The sequence below is a fragment of the Heterodontus francisci genome, chromosome 11 (genome assembly GCF_036365525.1).
Source record: "Heterodontus francisci isolate sHetFra1 chromosome 11, sHetFra1.hap1, whole genome shotgun sequence".
In the NCBI taxonomy this organism is placed as follows: Eukaryota; Metazoa; Chordata; class Chondrichthyes; order Heterodontiformes; family Heterodontidae; genus Heterodontus; species Heterodontus francisci.
This window is the reverse complement of record NC_090381.1, coordinates 54,923,746-54,943,281: the sequence shown is the minus strand read 5'-3', so window position 1 is coordinate 54,943,281 and position 19,536 is coordinate 54,923,746. Positions and strand designations below refer to the sequence as shown.

At 44.3% G+C, this 19,536-nt stretch overlaps 1 protein-coding gene across 8 annotated transcripts in view; it reads right to left on the bottom strand.

Annotated features, from left to right (window-relative positions):
• schip1 (schwannomin interacting protein 1) overlaps window positions 1–19,536 on the bottom strand; it is a 763,480-nt gene that overhangs the window by 53,270 nt on the left and 690,674 nt on the right. For all 8 annotated transcript variants that reach the window (XM_068042157.1, XM_068042156.1, XM_068042161.1 and 5 more), the window contains one exon: window positions 1,009–1,132. In XM_068042157.1, coding sequence (XP_067898258.1) covers window positions 1,009–1,132 — 124 coding nt within the window. The remainder of the gene's footprint in view (window positions 1–1,008; window positions 1,133–19,536) is intronic.

The following is a 19,536-nucleotide window of genomic DNA, read 5'->3' as shown; positions in this document are numbered from 1 at the left end:
CGTAATTGCTTCAATACATATCATTACGCTTTTGTTAAGTTCTCTCTCTTGAAGATCTGGCAATATCCCTTGCACTGTCACATCCCTGCCCTTAGCCACTAATCCATGTCTAGCATTAGCTTCACCCTGGAATTCAGCTTTTGTCTCTCCCATCTTGTTATTTTCCTAGTTAAAAGATATAACTTGCCCATGAGGACAGGTGACTGTGCCTTCAGCTGCCAAGGCCCCAAACTCTGGAGATCCCCCCCCACCCCATCCCACAAACCTCTCCAACGCGCTCTCCTTTTCTCCTTGAAACTTACCTTTTTTGGTCATCTGCTCCTCATGTTTCCTCATGTGGCCCGCGCAAATTTTGGTGATAACATGCCTGTGAAGCGCCTAGGGACGTTTTATTATGTTAAAGGTGCTATATAAATGAAAGTTGTTTTTTTTATAGCCACTGGACAATATTGCTACTTATATATCGAACACTAACAGCACAGGAGGAGTCCATTTGGCCTGTTGGGTCTGTGCTGGCTCTCTAAGAGTTATTGAGCTAGTACCACTCCCCTGCATTTTCCCTATGAGCCCTGCATAATTATCCAATTCCTTTTTGAAAGCCATGTTAGAATTTGCCTCCACCACATTCTCAGGCAGTGCGTTCCAGATCCTAACCACTCCCTGCATCAAAAAAATGTTTTCATGTCGCCTCTGGTTCTTTTGCCAACCACCTTAAATTAGTGTCCTCTGGTTCTCAACCCTTCCGCCAGTGGGAACAGTCTATCCCTATCTACTCTGTCCAGACCCCTCATGCTTTTGAGCACTTCTCCAATCTATCTACGTAGCTGAAGTCTCTCATCCCTGGAACCATTCTTGTAAGTCTTTTCTGCATCCTCTCCAATGCCTTCACATCCTTCCTGAAGTGTGGTGCCCAAACATGTTTTAAAATTGCAGCCATAGTATCCTAGACAGCTGTAGAATGTGCGCACCATTCTGCAGACCAAAAAAAAGAGAAAATGTAATACTTACTCTCAATCTGGGAGTGTAAGTCATTGACTATAACTTGCAGCTGGCCAATAGTCATGTCACGCAAGTCTGTGGGTTTGAGGCTCCGCTTCATCAAACTTTCACTAATATGGGGCATATGAGGTAACTGGAAAAGAATACAATTTACTTAGCAACAACGGCCTAAAAAAAGGATTAATAAAATGTGACATTTTTACTGAAAACATTTTTATGATGTGAAACCAAAGTTAGGCTGCAGCTTCAACAGAAAGATATATATGTGCATAAATACAGCTGTACTGGAACAACTCAACTAGAGGTGCAGTCAGTTCTGGAGCTCACTTCTTCAACTCTATAGCCAGGAAGTTGTCGGGGTCCTTGGGTTTTGCTGTGTGCAGGGCATTCAGCCATTTCTTGATGCATGGGACGTGGGACAGTTTCCTGACTTTGGCACCAGTTCCCAGATATTAGTGAGGAAGACTTTATGGGGTTGATTGGGCTGGGTGTGCCTTTGCTGTGCCCTGATTCGATGCCTAGGTCACAGACAAGTGGTTTATTTGATTTCATTCTTTTTATTTTATAGCAGTGTGATTCAATCGAGTGCTTTGCTGAGCCACTTCAACGGGTAGTCAAGAGTCAAACACATTGGTTTGAGACTGAAGTCACACAAAGGTCAGACCAGATAAGGATGTCATGTTTCTTTCCCTAAAGGACTTTACTGAAGCAGTTGATTTCTTTACGCCAGTGACCCAAACAAAAATAGAGGCAGCAATCAAGAAGAATTATTGAAATGACAACTGATTACGGGGTAAACAGGAAGATCCACCATCATTAGTTTGTCTGTTGACTTCCACTATTGCTTTGCTATAATCTCACAATTCACATACTTGTATCATCTTCAAATTGTAATTATTCAAACAGCCAAGGGCAACTAACATTCAACTTAAGTAGTTTTCCAGGGCCCTGGTTTTGATTTTTTTTTTAAAAAAGGTCACATTTTACAAAATGTACATGTGAAGTAAATTACTTCTGACAGGTGTGCATTTCTGGATATGCAAGAGTCTATAGCAACATTCCAAAATATGAATTATATTGAATTACATTTTCCATTTAAAAACTTTTATATATGTAATTCTTTATTTAAAAAGCAGTATGCTCTTGTTCGGGGAACTATTACGATTATACACAAAGGAAGATATTAAAGTCCTTCAAAATGACTGAGGAATAGGTGGACAATTTGCCTTCCTCCAGCCAACACTTCTGACGTTAGGAGAAACAAGACATTAAATGTAAGAAACAAAAATGGGGTATTTTAACCCTCCCTGATCCATGGGAAAGGAATGAGGGAGCAGTTAAAATGGAGCAGTTGAATTTCCTGTTCTGTTCTTCATTTTTAACACCACTGGTTTTAGTGGAGGATGAGCCTCCCTCTGGAATCCAGCAGAAGCTTCATCAATAAATGGAAATCAGGGTCTCATGACATACATGGTGGCGTTCGAGTGAGGTGCCCATCATGGTCGCTCTGGTAAGCAAAGATGTCAGGAAGCCAAACAGACCCTCTAGGGCAAGTTTAAAAAAAGGTTTCCTAGTGGGGCCAAGAGGAGAAAAAAAATACGGATTCCACTGTCCCCACCTGCGAGACCTTCACAACAAGCCTCTCTCCCGGATTTACCTTGCTGCCGGCAATTTATCTTGGTGCTGGCAGCCTCCAGGCCACTCATGCTTTCTGCTTGAAATGAGAGAGTGGCTGACCATAAGCATTCAAATGAGGCCCAGATACTTAAAATGTACTGGGCCTCTGATGAAGGCTTCCTTGAGGGATTGCTTCCTACTCCCATTGGCTTCTTGCTAAGAATTGAAAACATTCCTAAAGAATCTCACATAGATTTTTTTCATGTTTAATAAAAATTGAAAAGAGCTTGGTAGCAAACATGAAGATAAATAAACAATGCTGAAGTTAGGCTTCATTTACTCTGATTCAAAAAATATGGTTGAACGTCAATCTGAGAATCCACATCACCAGTTTATATTTTTCATTCGCTGCACCAATGCCTTGGTGACATCTATGATTAAGGTTTCCATCTAGCACAACATTATGGTCAATTGTTGTGTTGTGGATTGGCACTCAATAGGACTGGGGGTTGACTTTGCTTATTTCGCTTAAAACACTTACAGCTAGCACAGATGGAAAAACTTCTTCCCATCTGTGAATTCTGGAGGTGAAACAGTAGAGTTTTAATTCTGTGCCATTCAGTTCCCAGGAAATGATAATGTATGCGGTACTATATTTCTAATTAACAAACAAAATTACTGCATTTCTTAAATATTTAATCATTTTTGTCTTGGGCTGTAATGTGGCAGAATTTAGTTGGGGTTATGATTACAAATATCAAAGTAGCAACTGTGGGAAGTGAAGAGACAGAGAAGGTACAATTGCGGGCCTATCATGAAATTATATGACAACTGCAAGAATTATTCCAATTATGAATATTTGCAGTTTGCTTTCCAATTGATGCATCAGCAAGATACTGCAAAGATGAATGATCAATTTGATATTGTGTGGTGGTGCTGGTTGAGGGAAGAATGTTGGCCAACACCTGGAAGAAATTACTGTTTTGCTTTAAATAAATCCATAGAATGTTAACATTCACTTGAACCACAGGAGCAGGCAGGCACAACCTCAGTTTAATATCTCATTCATAGGATTGAACTCAGACGATATAAAGCACTCAGTGTGCCAGATTTGATTACGAACTCCATCTCAATACAGAACTCTAACCCACCACTTTCTCACTACAGCAAGAGTGTTACCAACAGAGTCAAACCAATCTGTTTGTGTGAGAGCTCTTGCTGAAACCGTCAGCACTTTTTCCACACTCTCCGCTATCCCTTTTGATGCCTTCACTTGATTCCCTGCCCAAAGCCTCTGCCAGTCCTTCTCATCAGTCTTCAACTAGCTAGTGAATCTGTTTATGAGAATAGTACAATTCTTTAGCACCTGGTGATCTAAAATTCTAATATCTCAGATGATGACTGTAAGCAGATACACTGCTGAGTATATCAGCAAATCAGTTTGAATTTAAAACAGCCATTTGTTAGTTTATATGACTTTTGGCAATCAAAAAGATATTGAGCAAGCATGGAATTCTTTCCCAGAACTTCTCTGCCAATCCAATTCCATTTCCTCCTTTAAAAACCTCAAAACTCAATTTAACTTAGGCAGCCATCTTAAGGGTCTGGTAACAGGGCACTTGAAAATCACAGTATGATTAGGCAGTACCAACACTGTTTTATGAAAGGGAAATAGTGTTTAACTATCTATTAGAGATTTCTGAATGTGTAATTAGCAGGGTAGATAAGGGGAAACCAGTGGATGGAATATGTTTGAATTTTCAGAAGGCATTCTATAAGGTTACATAGAAGAGGTTGTTATACAAGATTAGGGTTCAAGGGATTGGGGTAATAAAAGTAGCACAGATTGAGGATTGATTAGTGGAAGAAAATAGATGGCAGGATCTAATCCTGTCCTTGGAGACGGGAATGGAGGTGACGGGGGCAGACAAAATGGCAAAAGGTGAAGTCGGATGGCGTGCCCAATGTTGGCCTGACTCCCTACCCATTTGTCTGAGCGGGCAAGGCTGAGGATGGTCTTCTCGCCTTAGGCTGATGGAGGCCCTTAAGGGCAGCTTCCCATCTCTGCTCCAATTTTACTGAAGTTGAAGGGCCTACCGTCACATGGAGGCACTGCCAGGTGAGACCTGGTGGTCTCCTAGCATCCATGGGTGTGGTGGGGGGGTGGTGGCGGGGAAACTCATAGCCCCCAGGGAGACCCCTGGCAGCGATGGCCGTTCCTGTGGCAAGATGACCACCACTCCCACCTCCCCCCCCACCCCCTCGCCAAGGCCTGACTGTGGCCCTGGTGACCGCGACCGCCACTTCCCCATGTCCCAGGTTTTCCGACATCTTGTCCACTGTAGGCCTCCTGCAATACAGGTAGTGGCCCCTAGTCCCAGTGGAACTGCTGGTACTGCAGAGCCACTGGCCCTCCTATTGGCCGGCAGCTCTGGGGCACGAGCTCGTCCCTTAAAGGGGCAGTGTCCTCAACAGCGGGCAGTTAATTGGCCCACCGAGAAACATCAACAGGTGGCCGACAGAGAGCCGAGGTGGGTTCTTCCCCACCTTCTGCCCTGCCACCGGGACCCCTGTTGCCAGCATAAAATCCCAGCCAGAGAGTAGGAATAAACAGGTAATTTTCAGGATGACAAGGTGTAACTCGTGGAGTGCTGCAAGGATCATTACATAGGACTTAGCTATTTACAATCTATATAAATGGTTTAAATGAGGGGACCGAGTGTAATATATCCAAATTTGCCGATGATACAAAGCTAGGTGGGAAAGTAATCTGTGAGGCAGATGCAAAGAGGCTGCAAAGGGATATAAAAACAGAAAGTATTGGAAATACCCAGCAGGTCTGGGAGCATCTATGGAGAAAGAAAGCTAGTTAACGTTTCAGGTCTGTAACCCTTCATCAGAACTGGCAAAGGTATGAAATGTAATAGGCTTTGAGCAAGTGAAAAGGGGGAGGGGGGGGGTGGAAGAAGAAAAAGGGAAGGTGTGCAATAGGGTAGAGGGCAGGGGAGATTAAATGACAAAGATATCATAGAATAAAGGCAAAGGGAGTGCTAATATTGTATTAAAAGACAAAGCATTTGTCCAGAGAGACTGTTAATGGCAGAATAATGAACAGCTCTGTCCAAATGCAAGATCCTGAAAAACATGTTTAAGACAGGCCCATAGTTAAAAAATAAAACAAAATTTAAAAAAAAGGCAGTCTTGCTCTGAAATCTTTGAACTCAATGTTGAGACAGAAGGTTGTTGAGTGCCTATTCTGAAGATGAGGTGCTGTTCCTTGAGCTTGCATTGAAGTTCACTGGAACACTGCAGCAGGCTGAGGACAGTAATGTTGACATGGACAGGGTGGAGAATTAAAATGGCAAGCAACCAGAAGCTCGGGGTCATGCTTGTGGACTGAGCAGAGGTGTTTGGTCTCCCCAGTGTAGAGGCGACTGCATTGTGAGCAGCGAATACAGTTTACCAAATTGAAAGAAGTACAAGTAAATCACTGCTTCACTTGGAAGGAATGTTTGGGGCTTTGGATGGTGAGGAGAGAGGAGCTAAAGGGGCAGGTACTACACCTCCTGCGATTGCATGGGAAGAGCCATGGGAAGGGGACAAGGTGTCAGGGGTGATGGAGGAGTGGACCAGTGTGTCGCAGAGGGAACAACTGCCTTTTCTTATTTTATTTTTTAACCATGGGACTGTTTTAAACATTTTTTCAGGTTTTTGCTTTTGGACAGTGCTGTTCATTATTCTGCCATTAACACACTCTCTGGACTAATGCTTTGTCTTTTAAAACAACTATTAGCACCCCTTCCCTTTTGTTTCATGACATCTTTGCTATTTAATCTCTCCTGCCCTCTGCACAATCACATATCTTCCCTTTTGTTCTTCATCCCCCCCTCTCCCTTTTCACTTGCTCAAAGCCTATTACATTTCTAACCATTGCCAGTTCTGATGAAAGGTCACAGACCTGAAACGTTATCTCTGTTGCTCTCTCCACAGATGCTGCCAGAGCTGCTGAGTATTTTCAGCACTTTGTTTTTATTTCAGATTTCCAGCATCTGCAGTATTTTGCTTTTATTTTATGCAAAGGGATGTAGACCAGTTAAGTGAGTAGGCAAGGCGATGGCACACAGCGTATAATGTGGTGAAGTGTGGAATTATCCACTTTGATAGGAAGAATAGAAAAGCAGAATATTTTTTCAAAGGTGAGAGGCTAGTAAATGCTGGTATTCAGAGGGATTGGGTGTCCTTGTACACGAATCATAGGAATTTATCATGCAGGTGCAACAAGTAATTAGGAAGGCAAATGCTATGCTAGCCTTTGTTGGAAGTGGGTTAGAATAAACAAGTAAGGAAGTCTTGCTGTAATTATATAGGGCTTTAATGAAACCACATCTGGAGTACTGTGTATAGCTTTGGTCTCCATACCTAAGGAAAGATAAACTTCTCATTAGAGGGGGTGCAACCAAGGTTCACTGGACTGATTCCTATGATGCCAGGTTGTTCTATGAGGGGAGATTGAGTAGTGTTATGGTCAAGTGAGGAGGGGTTGAAGGGCTTCCCTCTCCTTGTTAGAATTAAACCTGTTGTGGTCTTTCTTAAAGTGGATGTACTGGCCAATTCAGGTGGTGTTTGATTACTTACTTGCTATGATCATAAAAAGAATCAACTGGATAGATTTTCTTGAGTCAACAAAAGAGAGAGGTTAGCTTTATTGTACCTAAACCAAACTAACAAAATAATAAAACATGCCAACTTTCACTCTCATACACACTCAATAACAAAGAGGTTTATACATACACACACACACACACAATAGGTTACAGAGTGGGGAAAGGTAGATTGGCGGAGTTAGAGTCCATAAAAAAGGTATACAGTCCGTGGAGTTTCACGGTTTGGCTGGCTTCTAGCTGAATTCAGTGATCCTGAGGCTTTTAGTTTGAAGAGATAGATAATTGGTTCAGTGAGTCTCTTGGAGATAGTGATGCAAATATTTTCCTCCAACGGGGTTTCGGATTGTAGCCAGAGTATGCAAAGGTGGTCGAGGGTTGTTTTTGCGAGTGGAGGCCTGTGACCAGTGGTGTACTTCAGGGATCGGTGCTGGGACCCTTACTGTTTGTAGTGTACATTAATGATTTAGATGTGAATATAGGAGGCATGATCAGTAAGTTCGCAGATGACATGAAAATTGGTGGTGTCGTGGATAGTGAGGAGGAAAGTCTTAGATTACAGGACGACATAATTGGGCTGGTGAGATGGGTGGAGCAGTGGCAGATGGAATTTAATCCTGAGAAGTGGGAGGTGATGCACTTTGGGAGGACTAACAAGGCAAGGGAATATACAATGGATGGTAGGAACCTAGGGAGCAGAGGGTCAGAGGGACCTTGGTGTACTTGTCCATAGATCAGTGAAGGCAGCAGCACAGATAAGGTGGTTAGGAAGGCATACGGGATACTTGCCTTTATTAGCTGAGGCACAGAATATAAGAGCAGGGAGCTTATGTTAGAGCTGTATAAAATGCTGGTTAGGCCACAGCTAGAGTACTGTGTACAGTTCTGGTCACCACATTATAGGAAGGATGTGACTGCACTGGAGAGGGTGCAGAGGAGGTTCACCAGGATGTTGCCTGGGCTGGAGCATTTCAGCGATGAAGAGAGACTGAAAAGGCTAGGGTTGTTTTCCTTAGAGCAGAAAAGGCTGAGGGGGCACATGATTGAGGTATACAAAATTATGAGGTACATTGATAGGATAGATAGGAAGAAACTTTTTCCCTTAGCGGAGGGGTCAAGAACCAGGGGGCAAAGATTTAAGGTATGGAGCAGGAGGTTTAGAGGGAGGTTGAGGAAAAAAAAATTCACCCAGAGGGTGGTTGGAATCTGGACCACACTGCCTGAAGGGGTGGTAGAGGCAGGAACCCTCACAACATTTAAGAAGTATTTAGACGAGCATTTGAAACGCAGTAGCATACAAGGCTATGGGCCAAGTGTGGGAAAATGGGATTAGATTGGATGGGAGCTTGTTGGTTGGCACAGACGTGTTGGGCCGAAGGGCCTGTTTCTGTGTTCTATAACTCTATGACTCTATCAAGCAGGGTTTGAAAGCTTTCAAGCTGGAATGGTGAGAGAGACCCTCACTTAGGGTCTGCTCATGAGAGTCCAGTAGCGTCTCCTCTGCTGTAGAGAAAACACCAGCTTAAAACCAAAGATGGGGAGGGGCTTGTCAAATGACAGTCACTCAGTCATTCAAACATAGCAGTTAGCAGTATTTCTCTGCTTGCTGAAAGAACAGGTAGTTCCTTTAAACTTCCTGGGTCTTGGTTCTTGCTGGGAAATGCACACATCCCTCCTCATAGTCCTTTGCAATGTAGGATATAGTGTTGCAAACTAGGTGATCACCTTAAGCTGTTAGCAGTCATCCTGTTTTAAATGTTCTTTTTAAATTTCTTCAAAAAAAATATAAATTCAGATCTCCAGTCAATGGACCAAAGAAAATTATCATTCAACAAAACACACTGGCATAACAGTATTAAATGACCTATATTCTCTGAAATTTAGAAGAATGAGAGCTGATAGCTAACCAATCCTTTATCCTCTAACAGGAAACAAAGTAGGCACAAATGGGTAATTTTCAGGTTGGCAAGATGTGACGAGTGGAGTGCCACAGGGATCGGTGCTGGGACCTCAACTATTTACAATCTATATCAATGACTTGGTTGCTAAATTTGTTGATGGTACAAACACAGATAGGAAAGTAAGTTGTGAAGAGGACATAGGAGTCTGCAAATGGATATAGATAGGTTAAGTGAGTGGGCAAAAAATTGGCAAATGGAGTATAATGTGGGAAAATGGGAACTTATACACTTTGGCAGGAAGAATAGAAGCATATTATTTAAATTGGAGAGAGATTGCAGAACTCTGAGGTACAGAGGGATCTGGGTGTCCTGGTATATGAATCACAAAAGGTTGGTATGCAGATACAGCAAGTGATTAGGAAGGCAAATGGAATGTTGTCATTTATTGCAAGGGGAATTGAATATAAAAGTAGGGATGCTTTGCTTCAGTTGTATAGGGTATTGGTGAGACCACATATGGAGTACTGTGTACAGTTTTGGTCTCCTTATTTAAGAAAGGATATAAATATGTTAAGAGGCAGTTCAGGGAAGGTTCATTCAACTGATACCTGGGATGGGGGGGGTTATCTTATGAGGAAAGGTTGGACAGGTTGGGCATGTATCCATTGAGTTTAGAAGAATGAGAGGTGATCTTATTGAAAGATATAAGATCCTGAGGAGGCTTGACAGGGTGAATGCTGAAAGGATGTTTCCCCTTGTGGAAGAGACCAGAACTAGGAAACACAGTTTAAAAATAAGGGGTCACCCATTTAAGACAGAGATGAGGAGGGATTTTCTTTTCTTTCAGAGGGTTGAGAGTCTTTGGAACTCTCTTCCCCAGAGAGCGGAGTGGTGGAGGTAGGGTCATTTAATATTTTTAAGGCAGAGTTAGATACATTCTTGACTAACAAGGGAGTCAAGGGGTAGGTGGGAAAGTGAAGTCGAGGCCACAATCAGATCATCTATCTTATTCAATGGCAGAGCTGGCTCGAAGGGGCCGAATGGCCTACTCCTGCTTCTAATTCATATGTTCAAGGGATATGGGACGGAAGTGGGAACAGGGTACTGAATTAGACGATCAGCCATAATCTTTTTTGAATGGCTGAGCAGGCCCGCGGGGCCGAATGGCCTACTCCTGCTCCTATTTTCTATGTTTCTATGCTCGTATGATCTCATTGAAATGTATAGAATTCTGAGAGAGCTTGACAGGCTAGATGCTGAAAAACTGTTTCTTTCTCTGGACAGTCTAGAGTTAGGGATCTTTGTCTTAGGATTAGGGATCAGACATTTAGGACTGAGATGAGAGAAATTTCTTCGCCTAGAGGGTTATGAATCTTTGGGATTCTCTACCCCAGAGAACTCTGGATGCTCAGTCAATGAATATATACAAGACTGTGAGCTATAGATTTTTGAGCGCTAAGGGAATCAAGGAATATGGGGGATAGGATGGGAAGTGCAGCTGATGTAGGAGTTCCACCATGATCCTATTGAATGGTAGAGCAAGTTTGAGGGATGTTTGGCCTAGTCCTGTTCCCATTTCTTGTGTTCTTAGAAACATAGAAAATAGGAGCCATTCGGCCCTTCGTGCCTGCACTGCCATTCAATACAATCATGGCTGATCGTCCAAACTCAGTACCCTGTTCCCGCTTTCTCCCTGCATCCCTTGATTCCTTTAGTCCTAAGAACTATATCTTACTCTTTCTTGAATATATTTAATGATTTGGCCTCAACTGCTTTCCGTGGTAGAGAATTCCACAGGTTCACCACTCTCTGGGTGAAGAAATCTCTCCTCATCTCAGTCCTAAATGGCTTACCCCTTATCCTTAGACTGTGACCCCTGGTCCTGGACTCCCCCGCCATCGGGAACATCCTTCCTGCATCTAGTCTGTCCAGTCCTGTTAGAATTTTGTAGGTTTCTATGAGATCCCCTCTCATTCTTCTAAACTCTAGTGAATACCCAATCTCTCTTCATACGTCAGTCCTGCCATCCCAGGAATCAGTCTGGTGAACCTTCGCTCCACTCCCTCCATAGCAAGAATATCCTTCCTCAGATAAGGAGACCAAAACTGCACACAATACACCAGATGTGGTCTCACCAAGGCCTTGTATAATTGCAGCAAGACATCCTTGCACCTGTACTCGAATCCTCTCGCTATGAAGGCCAACATACCATTTGCCTTCTTAACTGCCTGCTGCACCTGCATGCTTACTTTCAGCAACTGGTGCACAAGGACACCCAGGTCTCGCTGCACCTCCCCCTTTCCCAATCTATCATCGTTCAGAGAATAATCTGCCTTTCTGTTTTTGCCACCAAAGTGGATAACCTCACATTTATCCACATTATACTGCATCTGCCATGTATTTGCCCACTCACTCAACCTGTCCAAATCACACTGGAGCTTCTCTGCATCCTCCTCGCAGCTCACACTCCCACTCAGCTTTGTGTTGAAAGTATTAACCTTGATCATCGGCCTTTATTTAAGGTGTTTTGTTTTGTAACATTTGAATGTTTTCCAGTTGTCACCATTTGTGGGACAGTTTTTTTTTTAAAGCTGTTTGTTGTTCTAGGTTGGCATGTCTGTATGAAAATATCTGTAATTATAGAATGAATGGGACCAAGTTAGCACAGGAAACCTCTATCTCCTTTGTCTTATTGTGTCTAGAAAAAACAACTCCAAAATGTGTTGCTCTTCCATGCTTGTAATTTATCTTCACTGCATGAATCAATCTCGAACACGTGATTGAAGACAAATCACAACACAAACAATATAAAGAAATATTCTTTAAATTGCTCCAGTGAATTAAAACTGATTGCAGCAGGCCTGTAAATTGATGCTGAACTGGTTCAGTGCATCAGTCGGATTGCACCATGATATTTCTCATTTCAATACAAGCACAATGTTGTGTTGAAGAGGCTAAAAGAGGAGACAGTTCACCTGATGACAAATTGCAAAGACCTATAGAATCTGGGTCCGGACCAACAGCTGTTCTCTGAAGATCAGGAGTGGTGTTGATGGCAGGAGATATGTTTTGCCTCCCTCAAGGTAAAATGGGCATGAGAATGGGCCAAGGAGTAATAGATGCAAAACTTAGCCCTCCAGTATAATAGGCGAAAAGCTTATTCAGTTCCTTCACATAATTTACAAACATGCCACAGGTTAACAAATGTACAGTACAACTCCTCTATATGTAGACCAACTTGACAGAACTAGGGCACATCTTAGATATGTTGCAACTTCTGCCTGCTACAAAAATGTTCTGCCCTCCATATAATTTAGTATAATTTAGTTGGGCTCCCTGGTGTCCGCCAGGCTGTCAGCCTGGATTGGGACTGAAGATTAGCCTTGGAGGCCTGCTGGAGTATTGCACCGTTGATCCCTTCAGTGCTGCAATGTTACATTGCTGATCCCCTCAGTGCTGCAATGTTGCACTGTTGATCCCATCAGTGCTGCAATGTTGCACTGTTGATCCCATCAGTGCTGCAGTGTTGCACTGCTGATCCCATCAGTGCTGCACTGCTGATCCCCTCAGTGCTGCAGTATTGCATTGCTGATCCCCTCAGTGCTACAGTATTGCATTGCTGATCCCCTCAGTGCTGCAGTATTGCACTGCTGCTTTCAGTGCTGCAGTATTGCATTGCTGATCCCTCAGTGCTGCAGTATTGCACTGCTGCTTTCAGTGCTGCAGTATTGCATTGCTGATGCCTTCAGTGCTGCAGCGTCGCATTGCTGATCCCTTCAGTGCTGCAGCGTCGCATTGCTGATCCCTTCAGTGCTTCAGTATTGCACTGCTGATCCCCTCAGTGCTGCAGCATTGCACTGCTGCTCCCCTCAGTGCTGCAGCACTGCACTGCTGATCCCCTCAGTGCTGCAGCATTGCACTGCTTCTCCCCTCAGTGCTGCAGCATTGCACTGCTGCTCCCCTCAGTGCTGCAACGTTGCACTGTTGCTCCCCTCAGTGCTGCAGTATTGCACTGCTGATCCCCTCAGTGCTACAGTATTGCACTGCTGATCCCCTGCAGGGCAGCCGCCTCCATGAAGCTGGCAGCCGCCCCTGGATGGGGTCGGGGGGGTGGGGAGAGGGAGGTGGGTGCTGCTTTCGGCAAATGCTGGTGGCCTCATAAAATGGCCCATAATAGGGCTTTTAATTATGCAAATTGGCTGCCTGCCTCCATGGAGCAGACAGCCAATCTGCCTCATAGCCCCTCTCCTGCCCACTGCTGGGAAGCCCCCCTGGTGGCAGGACAGCAATGGACAGCTCCCTGCTATTTTACTGGATCCTCTGCCTCTGTTCCTGCCACCTGGAGTCTGGTAAAACTCAGTCCACTGTTGCTGGCTCAGGCTTAGCTAGGAGAATTGCTCCGCAAATACTCTGGCAGATGGGCCGTCTGCTGAGAGCCGTTCTCCCCCTCCTCCCTCTTCCCACAACTTGTACTGCTCTGTGTTGTTTCTGCTCATTCTGCCCGTCCTGTTGTAGGCCAAGGGGAAGGCAAACTGTAGCATGTATTTCTGGGAGTAAATGGTTCGGGCAGAATTCTTGACGTCAAGATAAAATCCTTTAGCATGTGCCATATGACTCCCTGTAGTCTTAAACTACCTTAAACTCCTCTAGAAACCACCAAAGATTTCTAAAATTGCAGCAACAGCCAGTAGACATCAATGGACATCTGACCTAAGAGTAGCTGATGATCCTTTTAAATAGGGCTAGTGGGGGTTCCTTCCTGTGTGAGGTTAAGAAAGGGTGTTAGCTGGAGTGTTGAGATCCAAAATGGCAGCGCAGTCATCAAATCAGTGTTACACACTGATTAACATTATAATCAGCCTACTCTGGGTCCTATTCTGTTACAATGTGCTGCAGTAGCTAAACCAATCTACACAAACCTGTGCTGTTAAGCACAATTTAGCCACTGGAATTGGAGTGTAACCCCCCAAAATTATCAGGTTTGTGTTTCAAAAGGTAAATTTCCAGAAAGAATTACTATATATGGACATTTGTACCTATTCAGTGAACGACAAAAACTACTGATTTATTGAATACTTAAATCAGGATGTTTTTTGGAAAGTTCTTCTGAGGTTGAATAATCTGAATAAGCCAATTTAATATAGTATCACGTCTGTCTGCTCCAAAGACAATGTAAATAGGCTGAAAGGTCAGCATTTTGTGATCACAGTTAATTTAGCAGAAGTACATTCTGTTTCCTATAGCAGCAGCTTAGTTCATTTCTAGAAATGACTAATTATGAACAGCCAGTCAGCTGCTTTACTGGTATGACATGGAAATTGCTGTGCTTCAGGCAGGTCAAACACTATTTTGGGATTTAAAAGGAGATACTGGATTGAAATTAAGTCCGATAATATAACATAATACAACATAAAAGCAACATTTACATGTAAAGCTGGATTGTTATTTAAACAGGATCTTATCTTCTATGAGTATATGTATCTAATATTGAAGAGCTGAGGATGTAACCATTGAAAATGTTGGAACACTCTAACTCATCCTTTAGATTTAGGGGCGGCACAGTGGCGCAGTGGTTAGCACCGCAGCCTCACAGCTCCAGGGACCCGGGTTCAATTCTGGGTACTGCCTGTGCGGAGTTTGCAAGTTCTCCCTGTGACCGTGTGGGTTTTTGCCCAGTGCTTCGGTTTCCTCCCACCGCCAAAGACTTGCAGGTGATAGGTAAATTGGCCATTGTAAATTGCTCCTAGTGTAGGTAGGTGGTAGGGAATATGGGATTACTGTAGAGTTAGTATAAATGGGTGGTTCTTGGTCAGCACAGACTCGGTGGGCCGAAGGGCCTGTTTCAGTGCTGTATCTCTAAATAAATAAAATAAATAAATCAGTGGGCCATCAGCAGCAGCAGAATTGTAATCAAACATAATTTGTAACCTCATGGCCTGGCACTTCCCCCACTCTACCATTACCATCAAGCCGGGGGATCAACCCTGGTTCAATGAAGAGTGCAGAAGGACATGCCAGGAGCAGCACCAGGCATACTTCAAAATGAGGTATCAACCTGGTAAAGCTACAGCCCAGGACCACTTGCATGCCAAACAGTGTATGCCGCATGTGACAGACAGAGCGAAGCAATCCCACAACCAACTTAGATCAGATCTAAGCTCTGCAATCCTGCCGCATTCAGTCATGAATGGTGGTGGACAATTAAACAACTAACTGGAGGAGGTGGCTCCACAAATATCCCCATCCTCAATGATGGGGGAGCCCAGCACATCAGTGCGAAAGATAAGGCTGAAGCATTTGCAACAATCTTCAGCCAGAAGTGCTGAGTGGATGATCCATCTCGGCCTCCTCCTGAAGTCCCCAGCATCACAGATGCCAGTCTTCAGCCAATTTGATTCACTCAATGTGATATCAAGAAACGACTGAAGGCACTGGATACTGCAAAGGCTATGGTCCCTGACAACATTTCGGCAATAGTACTGAAGACCTGTGCTCCAGAACTAGCCGTGCCCTTAGCCAAGCTGTTCCAGTACAGCTACCACACTGGCATCCGCCCGGAAATGTGGAAAATTGCCCAGGTATGTACTGTACACAAAAAGCAGGACAAATCCAACCTGGTCAATTACCGCTCCATCAGTCTACGCTCGATCATCAGTAAAGTGATGGAAGGTGTCATTGACAGTGCTATCAAGCGGTACTTGCTTAGCATAAGCTGCTCAGTGACGCTCAGTTTGGGTTCCGCCAGGGCCACTCAGCTCCAGATCTCAATACAACCTTGCTTCAAAAATGTACAAAAGAGCTGAACTCAAGAGGTGAGGTGAGAGTGACTGCCCTTGACATCAAGGCAGCATTTGACAAAGTATGCCTTCAAGGAATCCTAGCAAAACTGGAGTCAATGGGAATCAGGGGGAAAACACTCCACTGGTAAGAGTCATACCTCGCACAAAGGAAGATGGCTGTTGTTGTTGGAGGTCAATCATCTCAGCTCCAGAACATCACTGCAGGAGTTCCTCAGGGTAGTGTCCTAGGCCCAACCATCTTCAACTGCTTCATCAATGACCTTCCTTCAATCATAAGGTCAGAAGTGGGGATGTTCGCTGATGATTGCACAATGTTCAGCACCATTCGCGACTCCTTAGGTACTGAAGCAGTCCAGGTAGAAATGCAGCAAGACCTGGACAATATCCAGGTAACATTCGCACCACACAAGTGCCAGGCAATGACCATCTCCAACAAGAGAGAATATAGCCATCTCCCCATAACATTCAATGGCATTACCATTGCTGAATCCCCCACTATCAGCATCCTGGGGGTTACCATTGACCAGAAACTGAACTGGAGTAGCCATATAAATACCGTGGGTACACGAGCAGGTCAGAGGCGAGGAATCCTGCGGTGAATAACTCACCTCCTGACTCCCCAAAGCCTGTCCACCATCTACAAGACACAAGTCAGGAGTGTGATGGAATACTCTCCACTTGCCTGGATGGGTGCAGCTCCAACAACACTCAAGTAGCCCGCTTGATTGGCACCCCATCCACAAACATTAACTCTCTCCACCAGCGACGTACAGTGGCAGCAGTGTGTACCATCTATAAGATGCACTGCAGCAACGCAGCAAGGCTCCTAGACAGTACCTTCCAAACCCATGACCTCTACCACCGAGGACAAGGGCAGCAGACGCATGGGATCACCACCTGCAAGTTCCTCTCCAAGCCACACACCTTCCTGACTTGGAACTTCAGTGTCGCTGGGGCAAAATCCTGGAATGCTCTTCCTAACAGCACTGTGGTGTAACTACCCCACATGGACTGCAGTGGTTCAAGACGGCAGCTCACCACCACCTTCTCAAGGGAAATTAGGAATGGGCTATAAATGCTGTCCTAGCCAGCGATGTCCACATCTCATGAATGAATAAAAAACAGTTAGGCAAACTGAAAGTTTGAGTAATGTGCACAAAAATGCTCCTGTGCAAGGTGTTGACTGATGAGATTATTCAGTAGTGAGTTAAATGGTATGGAGGAGAAACTGCTCACAATTGCAGAGGCCACTGTCAACATATTTTTCAAATTTTAGCTTTCTGCAAGTTGTTTTTTGTTTTGAGTGCAACTTTTTAGGGAATTAAGATAGTAATCACTAATGCATACATTCCAATTTTTTAACTTCCCCATACCCAAATTATTTGGACAAATCTAGTATAATGCATGTTACTTATTAAAGTTTAAATTTAAACTTTCACTTATCAAGCTAAACAAATATAAATAGGAACATGAAGCAGGAATAGTTTTCAAGTTTACCTTGTATCATGAATTTGAAGAAACAAAGCTCCTTTTTAATTTTCTGAGCCAATAAGCTATTATTCAATACGAATGCTAGATTTTAATTTTGACTGCCAAGTGGTCGTGGATCAGCTGCCCATTATAGACCACATGCAGTTTTCCTTTCTACCGAAGTCAATTAGCGTGCAAGGCCCTAAAAGGAAAGAATGTTAATTTACCTACAAAATACTGCACTAGGTGCGATGACAAAAGTGCCTTGTTTTAGCTTTGTAGAGATTTATTTGTTTCAGTACTACTCAAATAATAAGAACTTGCTTCCAAGCTCAACTTGATGCAAACATTTCAACTTTTGTTGGTTGTCTGCAATGCTTGACAAAGAAGCCAATCTACTTTTAAACAAACAGACCCATCTGATTTGTTTATTTATTACACAACCACTAGTTAATTCCACCAGTTATTTTTGAATGTGATAAAGTGTTATTCAAATCATGTCCTATTAACTATTTTGAGTAATATTTAAGGAGCGGCAGCAGACATTGGTGGCATCTGACAGGCAGCAGCCCATCGTTGCATCACGGAGGTGATGGATGCTCTGTTCGAGACCACAAGGGATTACACTGAATTCAAGGCAGATATCTGCATTCAAGCTTAAAGGCCAGTGGGATTTGCCTCGTTCACTGGATTCACAGAGGATCATTGATTGTACCCACACGTGGCCATCGACTGACCTGCCAGGGAGATTCCTCAGTAGGAAGGGATTCCACTCCTTATATGTTAAGCTGGCATGCAAACACAGAAAGTGCTCTATGCAGGTGTGTGCACACTATTCTGGAAGGTGCCATGATGCAGCTCTTCATACAGCCATCGGAGATCTGTGGATGGCTGATAGCGGATCAGGATTATCCCTTGTAGAGATAGCTGATGATTCTGGTGCATCACGCTACTACGCAGGCTGAGAGGCACTGCAACCAATGCCACCTGAGCACAAGGGTCAGCATGGAGCAGGCCAACAGCCTCCTGATAAGGCTTAGTAGCCTTGACCGGCCAGGTGGCGCCCTCTAGTACACTCCCTCAGGGGTCCTGTGCATTGTGGTGGACTGCTGCGCTCTCCCTAATATGGCCTTCCAGAGAGGTATGGATCACGAGCAGGGAGAAGTGCTGGAATGGCACAGACGATCACAGGAGGCTGAAGGAGAACTGAAGAGTGGTCCCCATGCTTTGTAGAGATAGTCGCCATGGCAGGCCCAGGAGGTACAGAGCCATCAAGATAGCAGGGACGCAGACTACTCTGAGGCAGAGACTTTTCACTTAAACGAGACTCAATCTGCAGGACATTTGGAGAGGAGAGTCTCCTTCATCTGACTGACAGCAAACATCAGTTTGTAGCAAAAAGCAGCAACGTTCCTATGGCACAAACACTGAAAGGCTCCAGAATCTCCACCTAATACACTCCGCCCTCGCACACTTCATTGCTTTGCTAACCCTTATTTCCCATTCGCCTGCACCTTGCCATGATGAAATGGAAACACACAAGTCTGCTTTAGTGCAACAACATGCCCAGTGCTTTACCGCTTGGCAGTTCACAATTATTTACAGCTGATACACCCAGGTGACCCACAAAGTGACATTACTAACACGGTGACCTTGGCTGATGGCCACTCTAACGAGTTGCTCCCTCTGTGGCTGAGGATGAGGTGGAGACAGACTGCTCAATAGTACCTGTCTGGGATTGAGATACCCGTGGCGATTAGTCTCGGCGTGGAGATGCCAGGGGGCACCTCTGAAGGCTGGTGTAACTGCAATACTGGGGGCTGGGGCAGCCTCAGTGATAGGGCATGACTCCACAGATGCTTCATCCATCAGAGGGGCCATGGAAGCAGCTGATGATGATGGAGACCCATTAGGGGTGGTCCCCTCATTACCATCCATCACCTCCTTGGCCCTTTCAGGTGCTCCTGATCGCTGGAGCAGACCCCCAGTTAGGAAACAGCTGGCATCCAATCTATGCTTCTTTGCGTCATTTGTGTCACTGACCGGTCAATGCTCCTGAGTGCAACATGCATCCTGTTCATGTCAGTC